Below are 18,125 nucleotides of genomic sequence, written 5' to 3' on the forward strand. Positions count from 1 at the left end.
CAGAAGTTGTGTCAAGGACACAAAACAACTACACCAATAGAGTTTTCAGGTACAGCAGCAGGGGAGGAGCTGAGCTACCCATCGCTGTAGGCTGTGTACTGGCTTCCTGCAGGCCAAGGCGAAGGACTGCAGAGAGCTGACCTGCCTAATGCTTTGAGTAACTGACCAACATGTATGTAATTAAATTATGTAGCACTATCTTACCAGAGGAAGAAATTTCAAGGTAATGAGTTAAAAGTTCTCATTACAATTATATAAAAACTTGAGGTTCTGCCCCACCTGGGGATCCATCACACATACAGACACCAAACCTAGACACTATTGAAGATGCCAAGAAGTGCTTGCTGACAGGAGCTTGATATAGCTGTCTCCTGAGAGGCACAGCCAGAGCCTGACAAATACAGAGGCGGATGCTTGCAGCCAACCACTGCACTGAGCACATGGTCCCCAATGGAGGAATTAGAGAAAGGACTGAAGGAGCTGTAGTAGTTTGTAACCCAATAGGAAGAACAACAATATCAACCAACCAGATACCTCAGAGCTCCCAGAGACTAAACCATGAACCAAAGAGCACACATGGGGGGACCCATGGCTCTAGCCGCATATGTAGCAGAGGATGGCCTTGTTGGACATCAATGGAAGGAGAGGTCCTTGGTCCTGTGAAGGCTCAATGCCCCAGTATAGGGGAATGCCAGGGTGGTGAGGCAGGGGGATAGGGGGTTTCTGGAGGGAAAACCAGGAAAGGGGATAACATTTGAAATATAAATAAATAAAATATCCATTTAAAAAAAGAAAAAATTAAATAAAAAATAATTTGAGCAAAGTCTGTATAAGAAAAAAAACATAGTATATCAATGCAAGGAAGCATGAAAATTCCATCTTACTAGTATGAAATAACAGATTTCTAAAATAAGAAACACTCTCCTCTTCCAAGGAGCCTGACTGCAGGGGCATCTCACCTATTACCCCAGCACTTCAAGCATGCTTGTCTGTGTGTCAACCCTACTCAAACAGCATTTCATGCTTGACTTGTTGATATTTATCTAAGTCGCAAAGGTATACTTTTTAAACTGAGAATTATTAACTTAATTGAAAGGCAAAGTCAGTACTTAACAACTTGGGAAGAGTTCATTTTAAAAAAATCCCATAGAGGGAAAAAGAAAACATTAAAAAAAAAAAAACCCACAATGATCAGAAAATCTGTAAGGCCCAAACCCTGTGGCAGGGTGGCTGGAACTAGGCACTATGCTGACCGGATAAGACTTAGGGAAGGCACAAGTCCTTCAGGATTCCTCTTGCATGAGTGTACAGTGCTAAGCTAGAGATGAAACACAGAATCTTGGGGGTTGTTCAGGATCAGCGTGGATGTCACATGCACAGCATGGTGAAGGGCAGTCTTAGAGCTTAGATGGATGGACTCAATGTGACTGGAGTGGACATCAGACCAGATGGCCAGCATCATGTCTTCTGTACTTCACTACCATGAAGAGGGAAAATGGCCCCTTCCTCTGTCTTTACAGCATTTATCACTACTGTAGTTTGCTACATTGTGTTTGAATGTGCATACATTCATGCCATTCCTCCAGTAACCCCAAATACATAAACCTGATACCAGAAACATCTACTCTCTGTGCTTGGCACAATGCCTGACACTTAAATAAGTAGGAGTGCCCTTTAAAGTTATAATTATTCTTTTTCCCCACATACATATACGTACACATATACATCATATACACATACACACATATATATGTCCTAAGGACATAAGGAGTTCAGCTTTTTTCCATCTCACTAATTATCACGGCTCTTTTGATAGTTGTTCATCATTCCTTAACTTCTGGTTGAGTTATTAGCGAGTCACTTAACCATGGTTAGCCAAGACCTAGGATATGTAAACAGTGACATCCTCCAATAAAACACCCACAATACTGCTGTGCTTTCACGACATCACCCATTTTACTGTTTACCAGTCCCTGTTGCTAAACGGCCTGGGGCCAAAGGGATGCTCCCAATTCTACAAATACAGTATGCCCTAGTGGAAATCACAAGCTACATTTTATTCTATTTAACCGGTTGCTGAAATAATTCTAGTTCTCTGAAGTTATCCAACTATGGCTGAACTGCAGAACTGGGAAATAACTGGGCATAGAAAACCACCATTAAGCCAGCTCTTGACTACTTGTCTTTGAAAATGTAACTCATACGGGTAGCACACTGTATCATTCTTGTCTTTGAAAATGTTACTCTTACGGGTAGCACACTGTGTCATTCTGAAAGGACCTTACAGTTAAGGATATATTCTGACCTTAACACACATTTCTGACCCACTGAGTCAGGTGTTGGGGTCCCTGTGTGGGGATGAAAAAGGTGGGTGGGAAGAGAGGGACTGAGGAACTGGACATGCTCATGTGGAGAGCCTGTGCCTGCCCTTGGAAATAACGGTCAGAAATAGAAAAGGCCAACACTACAGAGATGCTACACGTGATCTGTGCAGAGATCTAACCCAGGGATGACAATGTATCCATCGGCCATGGGAAGGAGGGTGGACAGAGGTGGGGATCAAGCTAAATACAGTTTTGTGAGTGTCATCATGGCATGGTAGAGTAGAGCTCAACACATCACAGACACGAAACACGGAGACTGGCTAAAGTGAATGGTTTCCTGTGAGGACAGATGCTGTATGTCACAAACATACTCAAGTCCAGGCCATCCTGAGTGGTCTGATATCAAACGGTAGTCCTCGGGTTTTAGATGTCTTGAGTAAACAAAACACTGCTATAAGATCTTGGGTAACAAACTCTGGTCTTCGGCATCAAGTTATTCTGAGTAAAAAAGTTAAGGACTGGCCTGCTAATACAGCTTCTGAGGAAACTGAAGCAGGAATATGGACAAGTTCAAGGCCAGCCTGGGCAACCTAATGGGAACCATGCATCAAGACAGAAGATAAAAAGGGGATGGGATGTAGAGCCCAGTGATGAAGATTTACCAAGTGTCAGGGGCCCAGTGTTCAATGTCCAGTGTCACACACAGAAAAGTTAGATGGTTAAGATAGCAGTGTACATTGATTGACAGGTTGCTATAGTTACAGCTCTGTTCTATGTCCCTGCTCCACGTAAAGGCTGTGCAGTAACACTATCGGATGTAGGTAATGTGGTTAGCCATGTGCTTTGTCGTCACATAGAGCACACGGGCGTTTCTGGGACTACAGGTCCAGCAGCAGTGCACAGGCACAGGCAGATGACAACTGGTGAGGCTGGCTGTGGTGGAAAGTCCACTCACTGTGTGGGGTCATCACAGAGTGGCATGTTGACATAGAATTCAGGCAGCGAACCCCAGAGTAAGAGCCAGCCTTCACGTGCTATCCATCCATGTGGTCATAATAAAATGTAGGTCACCACAGACCTTCACCAGGATTCGGAACTTGACAAGGATGATCGGGAGGCTCTTGGGCAAGGATAAAGTCAAAATGAGATTGGAACATCTTCAGGATCAAAACAGGCGATGGATCATTTCCCGAGACAGAGAGCAACAAAACAGACGGACTGCAGCCTTCAGTTCAGTTAAATCTTCAAAGTCGGGCCAACTCTGCCATCTTGTACGTTGGGCATCACGCTCTACAGTGTCAGGTTCTAGGTAAATGAACCAACCCTAAGAAACTCCCTGACACAGACCCAGCCCACTGTGTAAGGTACCTGGTCTTGTCCCACTTTCTCTGCCATCACCCAAGGTTCTGGATCTTCCCTGAGTATCACTGCCTTTGCTCTGTGCCTTTGAAGGTGCAGGGACCAGAAATAAACATGGGGGCCCTTCCCACACTGTATCAGATGCTATCACCTTCTGCCACCAGTGTTTTGCTTTTCTAATATACCTGAAGATTATCACAGTTAATTTTCTGAGGGATGGGGGATGGACAGACAGGTAGAAGCTTTGCAGGCCTAATGCACACAGGCCATGCAGTGTAGAAGGCATTGAAGGTCCGTGAGCATTTCAGACACATGCAGCCCCTTCCTACACACTTGTTCTATATCGCTGTTTCTACCCTGATAGTCTTGCCTATGCAAGCAACCATGAAAGCGAATGCCTGTCTGTCCCTTCCATCTCCAGGCTGTCCCAAGGCGTCTCCATGCACCACTAGAGAGCTGCAGGGCTCATAGTCTTAGAGGGTCCATCACTCTCTTTTCATAAACACCACTAAGTGCTCGCAAGCATGTGACTGCCACCGTGGACCCATGTCAAGCTCTCAGTCTGTAATTGAGACACCAGTCTTCTCCCCTTGGTCTCTTTTCCTCGACGTCACGAGGATTACCAACGGCTTCACCGGTCTAAATTGCACATTTGCTCGAAAGCCTCGGGTCAAGGAAGGGTGAGCTGTCTTGCTTCTTACAGCACAGAGTCCCATGGCTTCAATTTCTTCGCCCACCTAACATGCCTCCTCTCTTATTTCTAACTCCGACTCTCTCACCTAACACACTTCCTTCTGTTTTCTAAGGTCGACTCTCTCAATTGCAGCCTTTTCAGAAACATTCTCTGTCAGTGCTTGACACACTAGGGGCGTACACGCGCCAGGCAGAGCTTGGTGTGTGGGGTTTGGGGGGGGGGAGTAGAGCGGACGAGGTCGCTTGTGATTAGACTCCCTTTCTCTGCTGAGGATTAATTCTTTTTGGGCCTGTGTTAGCGTGCGAATGCCAGTTGACAATGGGTTTCCATCTCTTCAGAGGGAGTGTACATCTACTGTAAGAGACAGTGTCTTACACACCACGCAGAGCTCTCAAAGGGCTTCCTGAAATTATACACATGCATGGAATCAGGGGAAACACACACAGAGATGTGTCAGTAGCTAAATGTTCTAGTGTAACACCAAGAGGGACCTGGGATGCTTAGTGGGTTGGGCTGTGATGGGGATGAGAGAGATCAGGTGCCCTCTGCCATCTTAAGGAGAGGGAAATGATATCTTTCGTGCTCCAAACACATCCGTTTAAGCCAGTGCTCCTTACAGGGCACACGGGGGGGGGGCAGGATCTCATGGAGGATTCTGAATCTGCACATGAGGAATGGGGGTCCACTCTGGGTACTTCAGAAGACACATGTGCAACAAGTAACACTTCTGAAAGCAAGCCCGGTTTGGAGAAACGGTATCAGCAAATCTAAATTAGATTCCTTGAGGGTTTATCAAACCCTTGTCCTTCCTTCTCCAACTGTACTTACGGAGCTCTCTACCTCTTCAGACATCCTGATACTTTCCACACCATATTACCTGTACCCTGCTGTTCCTCTCTAAAGCCTCCCTTCCCATGGTTCCGGTTTCTGGGGTCACTCCGTGTTATATACTCCCTATCTGAGGATCTATGACTGGGAACTGCAGGTGAAAGAACATGTGGTATTTGTCTTTCTTGGTCTGCATTACCTCATGCCATAGGATGATTTCCAGCTCCATCCATTTAGATGCAAATCTCGTCCATGCACATCCAATTTCAGTTGGATAGCGTTCCATTTTGTATACATGCCCGCCACATGCTCATCACGCATTCCTCTGTCGGAGGACAGTTAGACTGTTCCCACTTCTTAGTGAATATGCACAGAGCAGCAACAGAACGGGTCTGGGCGGGCATCTGTGTCATAGGAGGATGAGTCTTTCGGGCATGTGCCAGAGATGGTATAGCTGGTCAAGTGGTAGTTTCCTTTTGACATCTAGAGAGTTCTCTACACCAATGTTCCCAGTGGCTGCCACGAGTTTCTTCCCACCAACAGTGAATGAGGGCCTGTCTTACCCCATGTCTGTTTATTGGTAGTAGATTTTGTGATCTTAGCCATTCTGGCTGAGGTGAAAAAAAATCTCGGTGCTGTTTAATCTGCTTCTCTCTGATGGGTAAAGATGACTAGATCTTCTTGATATAGCTCTTAGTTGGTTTTATTTCCTTTGTGGAGCACACTGGTTAGGATCCCTTGTCTCAGTCCAGCCTTTTATTTTATTTTATTTTTAAATTGGGTTGTTTATTTCCCTGACTTTGAGCTGTTTCATATGTTCTGGATATCTGGATATCACATGCGGAGCTGGCAAAGATTCTCTCCCATTCCGTGGGCTTCTTCTTCCCTCAACCCATGGTTTTCTTAGCTGTGTCGAAGCTTTTTAGTTTTATGAGGTCCCAAGTGTCAGTTGCTGGCCCTGCTCACAGAGTCCCTCTCCACATTTGTATCTCATAGGGAACTTCCTGTGTATTCTTCTAGCAGTTTTGGAGATTCAGCTCTCAGACCCAATTGGATCTAATTTTTGTGGAGGACAACGTACCTAATCTCACACTTCTGCATGCGGACCTCCAGTTTCCCCGGCACTTGTTGGAGGTGCTGCCTGTCCTCCAGTGTTTTTGTCTTTGGTGATTATCAAACGGCCATATTATGAATGCCTGCATTTGGGTCTTCTATTTCATTCCGCCGATTTACGTGTCTCTTTCTGTGCTCACGCCATGTTGGTTTTACTACTAAAGTTCTACACCATTCCCTTAAATCTGGAATAGCAATCCCTCCAGGGTTACTCTTATTTCGATCAACATTGCTTTGTCTATTCAGGATCTCTTTTTGGCTCCATTAAGAACTTGAGGATGTTTTTCAATCCCCATGAAGAATGTTGTGGGTATTGTGGCTAAGATTGCGTTAAACCTGTACCTTGTCTTTGGTGGGATGGTCATTTTCATTCATAATCTCAATTCCACCAATCTATGAACACATGATACCATTTCATTTCCAACTTTAAATAGCTGGTCAGGTACTTTAAATAGTAGTCTACATAACTCCCCAAATAATATAGATTATCACTGTAGCCCTGTTTGCCTTTCAGGGGAGGAGGGTGAGCCCCTTTTACTGAAGACACCAACAATTAGAATACAGGAACTGAGGACTCCAGCTGGATTGGACCAAAAGCTCCTTTCCCATGGTTTTCATGCCTCCAGGAAATACTATGTAAGGTGCCAAGGGAGGGACAATTAAACAGTCCTACCACAGGTGACAACTACGAACCACAACAATTACCAGCATGGCAAGATATTTATGAAAGTGAATATCTTGTCTCTCGCAAGTCAGTGGCAAGCAACAGCTGTCTAAATGGACTTAGGACTCACCCAGCAGGTGGGGAAACGCCTGGTACTGGGAACCTAGCCCGTTTACTGATCTAGTGAGGTCATGGGAGGCTTTAGAGAATAATCCACTGCCAGCACGTTGCTAGACCGGCATAATTCCTTACCACATTTTGTATCTTATCCTTGTGCCCACAGATAAAAGTAGCCACCGCCTTTCATCAAAGAAGCCTCTCTTCACAGCCAATGAGGCTGTCACAGGAAACTACAACTCTGGACACAATGCAGTGGTCAATGGGTTGGTGTGAGCCTCTATGGATACACCTGTATTACAGCTCCCGAATCTATAGTGAGGGGATGTTCTGGAAGAGAGTGTGGAATGTGGTAGGAGTCAGCATGCCAGGCAGTCTGCCTTTGGTCATTCTCTCCCAGAAATGGCTGCACAGACAGAATTGGAGCAAAGGCCAGGCCAATGGACGTGCTAGTATGGAAGGGGGAAATTTCCATGGAGCCTCACTCCCACCAAAAGAACCACAAGAAACAGGTGACTATTGGGAAAAGGAGAATTAGCTTCTCTCAGGGATAAGATCCACATTGGTTCTCCATTGCAGAATGGTCAGTCCCAAAACCATAGACACTCATACAACAAAAACGGACCTAGTAGTTTATATTTAGATATATACTACTACTATATGTATGTCATACACACACACGCACACGCACACACATACACACACACACGCACACGCACACACATACACACACACACACACACGCACACACACATATATATTAGTGTATATACATACATCTCTTTCACTCTTTCAACTTAAGTATGGGCAGGGCATGGAAGAAGTTTGAGAGGGGGATGCTGGAAGAAGGAAAGGGAGGGGTGTGATACAATTCTATTTCAGTTAAAAACATTAAAATTAATAAAAATTACAGAATTTGAAACACTATGCAAATGGAAAATCATGTCACCACTTCTATGAAGTATTAAAATACCATCACTTGTACTGCTAAAAGGCCAACATTGGCAAAGCTATATGAAGCTAACATGTCCATTATGGCGTGTAATATGATGGGCATTTCACAAAAGCAAACTAATTTAGTGGAGTACGTGACAGAGTATCCAGATGCAGACCCTGCTAACGTGGGGACAGCACAGAGCCCACAGCTGAAATCCTAGGAGGGAAAATACCTGCTCTGTTGCCTAATACAAATTGCCTTGCTTTTCTTTCTTTTCTCTTCTTTCCTTTCCTTTTCTTTTCTTCTCTTTTCTGAGGCAGGGTCTCCCTGTGCATCCCTGTCTGGGTGGCATTCCCTATGTACAAGAGGCTGTTCTCAAACTCACAGAGATCTGTTTACCTCTGCCTCCTTCCTGAGTGCTGGGATTAAAAGTGTACCACCATTAATTTTTAAAGAAAATAATTCCTATGATTGCTGCCACTATACGATTAGGATTAGCCAAATTATAAGTAAAAAATCAAAATAGGTGCGGCTGTTAAGAATAATGCCTTCCTGGGACCAGGGAAACAGCTAGGTCGGTAAAGCACTTGCTGCACAAGCATGAGGCCCAGGCGTGATCCCCACACCCACTGAAGAATAGCTGTGGTTAAGGGTATTGTAATCCCAGAGGTAGGGAGGCACAGTATCCCAGAGGCAGAGTATCTGTGACTCACCAGTCAGTCAGCCTGCTGTGACTGGCCAGACCCAGGTTCCAGTGAGAGACGTGGTCTCAAAAATAAGGATGGAGAATTTCTGAGGGAAGATATCCCAGTTTGACTCTACATGTGTACAAACGCACACAGCTACATACATGTATAAACTACACACACAACTGTGCACACACACACACACAAAACTACATATACACATAACTGCATACCCACAGAACTGTGTACATACAAACACACACAACTGAGTATACATACACAACTGTGTCTACACACATGGCAATGCATGCATCAACAATGCGTATGCATTGTATACACACAATGCTATATGCACGACTGCATACGCACAACTATATGCATTCAACTGTGAACGCATTCAGCTATGCACAAATACAACTGCACACACATACACATGTTATTAATTTCTACTTTTAGCAGACAGTCAGATGATATGGTCTTCAGTGGGCTTTGGTGGGACCACCTCAAAGATAAGCAAGTTCACAGATGATCCTCAGAATACTTGGTAACCCTTTTTCACCATGCACAATATTTAATATAATATAAATTCTGTGCAAACAGCTGCTATATATACTATTGTTGAGAGAATGGTGAACAGACAAAACTTCGCACCCATTTACCAAAGATATAACTTTTATCTGAAAATCTGAGATCCAAGACTTTGTGACTCTTTGACTGTGGAATCCCATGAAAGTGCCCATGAGCCTTTAGAAAGTAAATATTGTTTTAAAAAATAAATTTTGGTTTGATTTTTTTGAGACAGGGTTTGTCTATGCAGTCCTGGCTGTCCTGGAACTCAATCTGTAGACCAGGCTGGCCTTGAACTCAGAGATCTGCTTGCCTTTGCTTCCTGAGTGCAGATTGTACCTCTCTGTGGGTAATACTGCCTTAGCTGACACTATCAAAAGCATTAATAACCCCATCAAAGTCCACAGGCTCTCCTCTCAGTACACCATTCAACCCAGGCCTCTTTGTGGATATTCAACCACTGTGAGAAAGCACAGGGAGACCTCAATAAACATGTCCCTTCCTCCCAGACAGCCATCACTAAAAACCAACTCCGTGTTGTAAGGGTTTCTTCCTTCTGGTTTTCAGAAATGCTACATTTTGCTACATTTTGCTGTCCGTCAACCTTATTTCATGTAACTTGCAGAATGGCCTTGACACAATTAATACTTTGTAAGCCAAGAGCCTAAAGGCTATAAATCACTCTTTATGTTACAAACAGGCTCCCCAGCCACTGCCCAACAGTCCTGCCTCACATACCCATCAAATAAAGACAGCTTTCAAACTCTTGAGAGAATCTGTCATTCCATGGCACTGCTCTTGGGTAATGAGCACATTAGCTACAAACAAACTAGAGGGACAGGGAGAAGTGTCTGACCCATTAGCAGCCATCATTGAAGCTGCCAGCCTCTGTGAGCCTTAGAGGCCACTCCAGTATCAATCACGTGGTACCCAGAACAAGATGTAAATTCGGACCGGGAGAAGCGGCAGAGGCAAGTTGAGAGACAGAACAGGTCTTGAGGTCGTGGGCTCTAATGTTCCGTTTAACCTATAATTCACCTTTAGAAGTATTTTTATCCTCACAGGGAGTGCAAAAGCAGAGCCGTGGAAAGCTTTCGCTCCAACTCTGGGCTGCGATACGAACAGCAACGCCACAAGAGACCGTGACTGTGACCGGCAGCAGAATGCTGCCTCGTACTCACCGGCACACTTCGTTCTTGTTCTCAGCGCTGGCCCGGGAGATCCAGTGCCGCCTTCCCCTGGTCTGGTGAGAAGTACACTGATCTCATACTCTGTGTCTGGGTCAAGGTGCCCAATCTTGTAACTCGTGGAATCCACTGGCTGCCGATCGTTCCAGCTCCCACTGGCTGTGCAGTACTCAACCTCTCGGGCCACGATCGGCCCGTCCCCATTGATGGAGTTGGCGTTGAGCTGTATCCACAGATAGGTTGCTCCCACAGAGGCGAGCTGAGGTGGGGCAATGGGAACAGGTGGCTCTGAAAGCAAACCAGAGAGCTTTGGTATTCAGTTGATAAAGAATTAAATACCCATCCACGACCACAGAGTAGAAGGTATTAAAGTTCCATGTTGAACTGATGAGAGGAATTTGTGGTTTAACAAACATGTGTATAGTATCAATGATCTAAACAAGGTTCGAACCTTACCTTTAAAACACTAATGAGGGGGCTAGAGAGATTGCTCAGTGGTTAAGAGCATTTATTATTTTTGCAGAGGACCTGGGCTTGGTTTCTGGTACTTGTTCGGTTGCTCACAACCATCTATAATACCAGTTCCAGGAGATCTGGTGATCAAAGGCCTTCTGATCTCCCATGGTACACATATACACGTGCAAGAAGAAATCCACTAGCACACATACAATAAAATAAATCTAAAACAAATAAAAATAAAGAAAATCAAAGCTCGCTTGATCCGAGAGTGTCTGTATTCTCAGCTACTTAGGTTTAAATAGGTAGGAGGGCTCTCTTGAACTTGAGAACTCATAGCCAATCAAGGCAAAATAAGACATGGTCTCCAGGGAGAAAAAGAACAACAACAAAAAAAAGGTGGGGATGTGGCTCACTGTAGAGAGGCTGTCGAACATGCAGGAGGTCCTGGGTTTGAATTTCAGCACTCTAAAGCTGGTTCAAATCTAGCCTGAGCGACTGAAGTCTGTGTGGAAATATGTATAGGCATATAAACAAATTCTTACATCAGGGCCCACCCACCAGCCTTGGCACAGTGCAGAGATGCAAAGCCCTGAGTGGTAGCACTTCCTGTCAATCATCCAGGGAACCCACCCCATGCTGTCCTCAGACAGGAAGAAGTGGTGCGAGAAACAGAACTACAGCTTGTTCATTTCCTCTACCTGTGCATTCTCAGGTAGAATCTTCTCTTGTAAGAAAAACAACAAATCAACATTCCCAAGGAAAGTTGGTGCCACATTTGCAATGGATGGGAATGACAAAGCAGGAAGTCTTCACCGCGTGGGCCAACCTCAGGGAGGCAGGGCAGCAACTGTAGCTCCCACAAGGGGAGGGATCATCCCAGAGAAGTGCTCCACAATGGGGAGTGAAGGGAAAGAGGATAAAGATCGGAGAGAGACTGGGATGAGGGGAAGAGGAATGGAGGGGGAAGAGGAAAGAGGGGGAAGAAGAATGGAGGGGGAAGAGGAAAGGAGGGGGGAGAAAGGGGAAAAGGAAGAGGGACCCCAGCTGGGAGTCCCCAGGGCATTCCATCTACAATAAGTGGTCTATTCCACACTATGGCTCCTTGACTCTCTAAAGAACCTTCACCAGATCAGGGTCTGTGTGATGCCGGTGAACTGAGTTCTGCTGTGAATCTTAAAATTCAACTCAAAATTTCATCCTGGCAGTCTAATTCAAATTTTACCGCACATAAAAAATGCGGTGTGGCGAAATATACGAGTCTCGTAAATATTTAGTGTGTTCTTCCTTCTGCCGAACATTCGTCAGTGCTACTGTGACTGACTGTCAGGATAGAGCCACTGATAAGCCAGCATTGTGTCTCTCAAGCGGAGCGAAGGAGACAGGAACTCCACCCCACAGGAACAGGAGTCCCAAGCCCCCTATAGTGTTTATGATGGAGGCTGTGCTTAGCCATTCTGGTTCAATATGGATGGGTAGAAGGAGGGTTGAAAAAAAACAACATGACATTGGCAGTTTTAAATTTTGGAAGGGCAGTCCTGCCACGCAGTCCCAAACAAAAATTATGGGAATGAATTCAGGCACTACGTGCACCCCTGTCCTCCTCCCCATCAGGGCCTATGCCCACCCTCCATCAGCTTACTGCGTATGCATGTAACTTCCTGTCGGCCCTATCATAGCCCATGTCTCCTTAGCTCATTCTGCCCTGCAAAGCCAATGCTCTTTAAAGCTGGCTCCAAAGAGAAACTTGCTGGTAAGAGATCTGTCCACCTGGATGCGGTCAAGTTCGTGATCTACACTGAGGAGATGGGAAGACGTGAACAGAAGGCACAGCCTTCTTGGCTCGGTGGTGTAATGCATGGATCTTACGCTCCATCCCCTACCACCGAAATACTGTGAAATAAAATAAATAAAATATGAGATGTTATCAGTCTCTGCCGAGAACAAAAAGGGATGGCCCCATCACAGCTGTCTTCCAACGCCATCGTGATGGACACACACGCTCAACTTAGTCTATCTGGCTCCAAACGTTGCATTAGTACCTTTTGAGGGATAAACTCTGCCCACAAAAATGCATTAAATAAGCTAAGGAAAAATTATTTTCGTTCTGCTTTTTTACCTTTCATCTCCTCCCCCACCCCCCGTCTTGAATATAATACTCAATTTTCCAGTCACACGGCCTATAAGAGCAGAGCTTAACTGGGATGTTAGGAACGCTGTAGACACTGCTATCAACACAGCGTCCATGATACATCGGGGCTTTTTATACAGATATTGCTTCATTTTATTAACCACCTCGCTATCATAAACACCTGGCCTGGTGAATATTTGCATTTTAAGTGATTTTTCTATCAGAGGGGAAAAAATAATTCCTTTAAAAAAATTATAGGTTGTAATCTGTATCCACGGAGCTGGCACAACCCTGGTTGAGAGCATAGTCCCTGCCCTGTGTGCTGCTAAACGAACATCAATCATGAAGATTGCTCACGTGCAACGTTTGTACTTAAAATGCAGTCCATCGATGTAGCCTCACACCAGACGACCATTCAGAGGCAGGCAGGGCACGTCTGAGCATAAACAAATGGTGAGCTAACCACCGTGTAAGCGGGTCTGTTTTAATAGACCATGTGGGGTTATGAAAACACATTAAATACCTTTAACTACCAGTTCTGCGTAGTTTGATATCCCGACACCTCCTTCCGTGCGAATCATGCAACGATACTTCCCAGCGTCTCTCTTGGTCGTGTTTACGACGTTAAACGAGGCTATGAATCTCCTGGAACTCGTCACCTTTATCTCCTTCAGAGGAGCATCACGGACGTCAATCCCCTGCATCAGAGGAAGGACAGAGAGGGGCAACGTCAGCTTCATATTGAGATGGTGTCAAACGTCTGACGGCGATTACCAAGGCCACACTTGGTTCAGTTGTTCGTCCCCATGGACAGCGGCTCCGTAAGAAACAACAGTTCTGCCTTGATCCACAAAACGAAGGGGAGTGAGGCCTCCAAAGTGTGTAGAAATGTGTCGTTTGTACCCTTTCGATATATTAAGTTAGATGATCCGAATAGGGAAGAAAGACAAACGTACGTTTTTACTTTGATTCCTAGAAATAATTGGTTCTTCGCAGCACCTTATCCTACATCGTTTTATTTTTGGTTAGAAGACAGAATTAAGTCGCCAACCACCCTGTTACTAATCCCTATTCCTAGATGAGCAACTAAACAATTACCAAAAGTGACACTACCATCGCTTTTAGGTGGAGCCTTCACTGGGTCAGCAGTGACTGGACCCAGAGGACTAGCCCGAGCTTTAAAATGACTTTCCCAGATCCATAAAACCTACAGAAGGAGATGCCTGATGAATATCTGATTCTGAAATATAATGAGGCAGAAGTCTCTGCAGGTCCTGTGCTCTCCAGTCCCCATGAGGGTGGTTCCACTGTGGGGAAGCTCTGTGTTTCCTTACTCCAAGTTAGCCTTTTATTTACACGCTCTTGGAAATCCAATCATTGCGAGAGGCGAGAGCCAAAAGGGACATTACTCAATTCAGTTTGTAGTAAGTCTTGGGAAGCCTGCTATCTTCCCTATGCTATTTATATTATTATGAAGCCACCGAGCAAGATCAAAGGTTATACGTGATCCCCGTTCTTCATCGAGAACGTATGTTATCATATGAGGCACCTAGGGTCAGGATGTCGAGCCAGTGGCATTCATCCCCTAGTGATGTCCAGATGGAGGAGGGAAGACTGGTGGCTGGCAAATGGCACAGGGTGGATTGTCTACAGATACTATGGACAACACAGGCTGATCTGAAAAAGCGTTACGCTCATAGAGGCTAAGTAAGAAAGCAGGCAGACAAAGGATCATTAAGGGAAGACCCTTCTAGTCATACAAAACAGCAAGGGAAGCTAAATGTGATCAGAAAAACCAATTGGCATCCAGAGGCAGCAAGAGGAAGTTGGAATTGCAAGCTACGCTAAAATGTTTTCCTTCACTGCAATAAAAATCCAAGGCTACACAATAGTAAAGTCCATCGTCATGGTTCCGTGACTCATACCACACTAACTTACCAACAAACAAAAAAGCCTTCATCTATAGTACTCTGGGACAGTCATCCTTAACCTATGTGAGCCTGGGGGTTAGCCTAAGTTAAATGTCTAAGTTAAATGTCACCATTCAAAGCGCTGTATCTTTGCAGGCCCCCATTTTCCTCACCTACAGAGAGATGCCTCCATTCACTCTCAGGGCCACCGTGAGACACAAAAGAAGAATGCAAGGACACTCATGTAATGATTGTCCCCACACATCCCCACCCGAGGCCTGGACAAAAGGAGCCGTGAATTCCAGGAGAAAAGCAGGCAGGATGTCAAAATCCCACCTTTATTTCTGATACACTGGCCACGGCAGCCCCAGACTGCAGTGTGCAGGAACAATGGCCTTGCTAATGCTAAAGCACAGAATGAAACAGACTCACTCACCCAGTCACTAGAAAACCACAGGGCCCCCACATGTTAGGTGCTGCTGGAAGGCACACAGGATGGAGGAACAGTGTTCCTATCGCAGTTGGCTCCCCCAAGAAGGGACTGAGCCACATGCTCTGTGCTTCTTCCCAGGCAGCTCCTGCTTAGACAGGGAGAGAGCAGTCAGCAGTGCTGCACTAGCAGAGTTCCTGACACTCAGAAGGAAACCTTAGGAGTGGGGAAGAAGGGTTCCACATACATTATTTTTTTTGGCATTAGCTATAAAAGCAGATTTATTTATAAACTTAAAAAGTAGAACATAAAATTTAACTCTCATGTATCATGTGTCTAGAATGGTGTCTTTTGCTAAACTTAAAGCTTTGATCTAATAAATAGCACCACAATGTGCGTGCGTGCGTGCGTTTGTGTGTGTGTGTGTGTGTGTGAGAGAGAGAGAGAGAGAGAGACAGAGACAGAGAGACAGAGACAGAGAGACAGAGACAGATAGACAGAGAGAATTAGAATTAACAATGCATGCAAGAGAAAGTGTCCCTCTCTGAAAACTCATACACTTAATCTCTGGTAACACCTCATAATCAAACCAGATAGAGGAGACCTTATACTTGTGGCCTTTACAATTGGAATATTTCATCTTTCAAGTTGGAAAAATAAAATCTAACCTCTTGATGGTGAGTGAAAGAAACAGTCAGCCCTCCTGGAAGACAGACTGAGTCCCAGTAAGCATTTGTTTTCTTTACTCACAGTGCGACAACCAAAGCCCAGGGCATTGGCTATTGCCTTATTTACCTAAGTATAGACTCAGAAGAATAAATATATTTTATAAAAATTTGTGTTTATTTTTTTTTCATTTTGACAGGGATCCTGTAACACGTTTCATAACAGAAGTACACATTGATCCCTGACCATACCTCAAGGCTGTGCTTCTGCATTTATATTTCTGCTGGAGAGGGGGCAGCTGGGAGCCACTCCTCCTTCATGCTGTGGTGTGAGTGACTCTGGAAAATGCAGAGCTTCACACCGCCAGCTCCACACAAGGCCGGTGCCCCTCGAACTCTCGGGAAGGAGATTTTAAACAAAGACTCCCTGTATACTTAACCACAGAGAGAAACCCAGCTTCTCCATGAGGAACAGCACCGGGGCTGGGGCTGGGGCTGGGGCTGGGGCTGGGGCTGGGGCTGGGCTGGGGCTGGGGCTGGGGCTGGGGCTGGGGCTGGGGCTGGGGCTGAGGCGGGGTGGGGGTGGGGGCGGGGTAGGAGAGCCTGTATCACTGAGCATCAGACAGCTAGCCTTCCTCTTGCTATCTGAAACGGGCAGCTCATCACGGCAAACTCTTAGTCCTTTTGACTAAAGGACATCTCAGAGGTTCCGTGCCTCTCAGCTAACGATCTTACCCAACTCATCAGGAGTGTGGTGGGCAGAACGGGGACTCCAACGACATCTCTATTCCTGACTTCAGGATGTAAGAGTGTGTTCCTTTCGATGCTAAAAGAAAGTTTGCAGATGTGATGAAAAGAAGAGTTTGGGGGATGGAAGATGTGCTGGATTATCTGGGTGACCTAAGGTCATCAGAATTCTCGTAAGAGGGAAATGGAGAGTTGGAAGGGGAGGAAGAGGCCGTGCAGAGTAGAGCACAGACGCCCCAAGGATTTGCAACCTTGATGTTGCTGTCCACTGAGGCCTTCTGATCTCTGGAAGTGTAGATGATGGAGCCCAGGAGTTTCTACCAATTTGTTACAGTTACCCTAAGAAATTAAGGCAAGCAGCCGCTGAGGTAGTTATGTGACGTGGGGCTTGGATGATCTATGGACATTGTGATCTTAATTTCCCAGGGCTGCAGAGCAACCATTTAAGGTCATGTTGAGTCTCTTGAAAAGAGAAGAATTCAACCCGAAGCTCGTGCAGAGACCAAGAACAAATGCTCAAAGTTGGTCACATCCTTCTCAATCTCAAAACTTAGTAGAAGACAACAACAGCCAGACAGACATTGTAGGCTTGGCCTGAGGACAGACACAGGGCACTACAGTAGAACCAAGAGCCCAGCCACGAAGACTCATAGGTCTCACACACTGATGAGTATCACGATGATCAGACTATCCGGATGGGAAAGAATGGTGTTTTCAACAGAGGTAGTGGAGAAACTGGACAGGCACTGGCCAAAAATTAAAAATAAAAAAAAATTGCACTCTTAGCTTTGCCGTATGCAGGAGCCAACCTCAGGAGATAATACTCCACACCAAGGGGAAACTTTAATGATCTGCACCGAAAGAAAAGTGATCAGGACAGCATCAAAAGCACAAATTTCATTGCCTAAAGAATCACTGTTTGGGTGCGAACGTGGCTCAGTGAGCTCAGAAGTTGCTGCACAAACGTCAGCACTGGAGCTCAGATTCCTAGAGCACACACAGTTGCCAGGTCCACCTATAACCAAGTGCCTGGGATGCAAGGGATCTGCAGAAGCTGCATAGCCAGAGTACCAGACATAGGGAGCTCAACTGCAGAGGGACCCGACCTCCGTGGTGAAGAGCAGTCAAGAAAAGCATCTCATGTTAACCTGGGCTTACACACACACACACACACACACACACACACACACACACACACACACACCGTGCCCATGTGAACACTCAGATGCCACGCACATAGACACATCGGCCCACGGTCTGGGGAATACTCATAAAGCATATAGCTGGGAAGGGACGTAGATTGATAACGC

The 18,125-nt window shown here is 45.5% G+C and overlaps 1 protein-coding gene across 1 annotated transcript in view; it reads right to left on the reverse strand.

The window, feature by feature from the left end:
- Positions 1 to 18,125, reverse strand: part of Ptprm (protein tyrosine phosphatase receptor type M) — a 681,698-nt gene that overhangs the window by 355,721 nt on the left and 307,852 nt on the right. Inside the window, exons 6-7 of the mRNA XM_032901727.1 lie at positions 13,587 to 13,761; positions 10,471 to 10,764 (exon numbers count right to left, since the gene is read on the reverse strand). Coding sequence (XP_032757618.1) covers positions 10,471 to 10,764; positions 13,587 to 13,761 — 469 coding nt within the window. The remainder of the gene's footprint in view (positions 1 to 10,470; positions 10,765 to 13,586; positions 13,762 to 18,125) is intronic.

This window comes from Rattus rattus, chromosome 4 (genome assembly GCF_011064425.1).
Source record: "Rattus rattus isolate New Zealand chromosome 4, Rrattus_CSIRO_v1, whole genome shotgun sequence".
Taxonomy (NCBI): domain Eukaryota; kingdom Metazoa; phylum Chordata; class Mammalia; order Rodentia; family Muridae; genus Rattus; species Rattus rattus.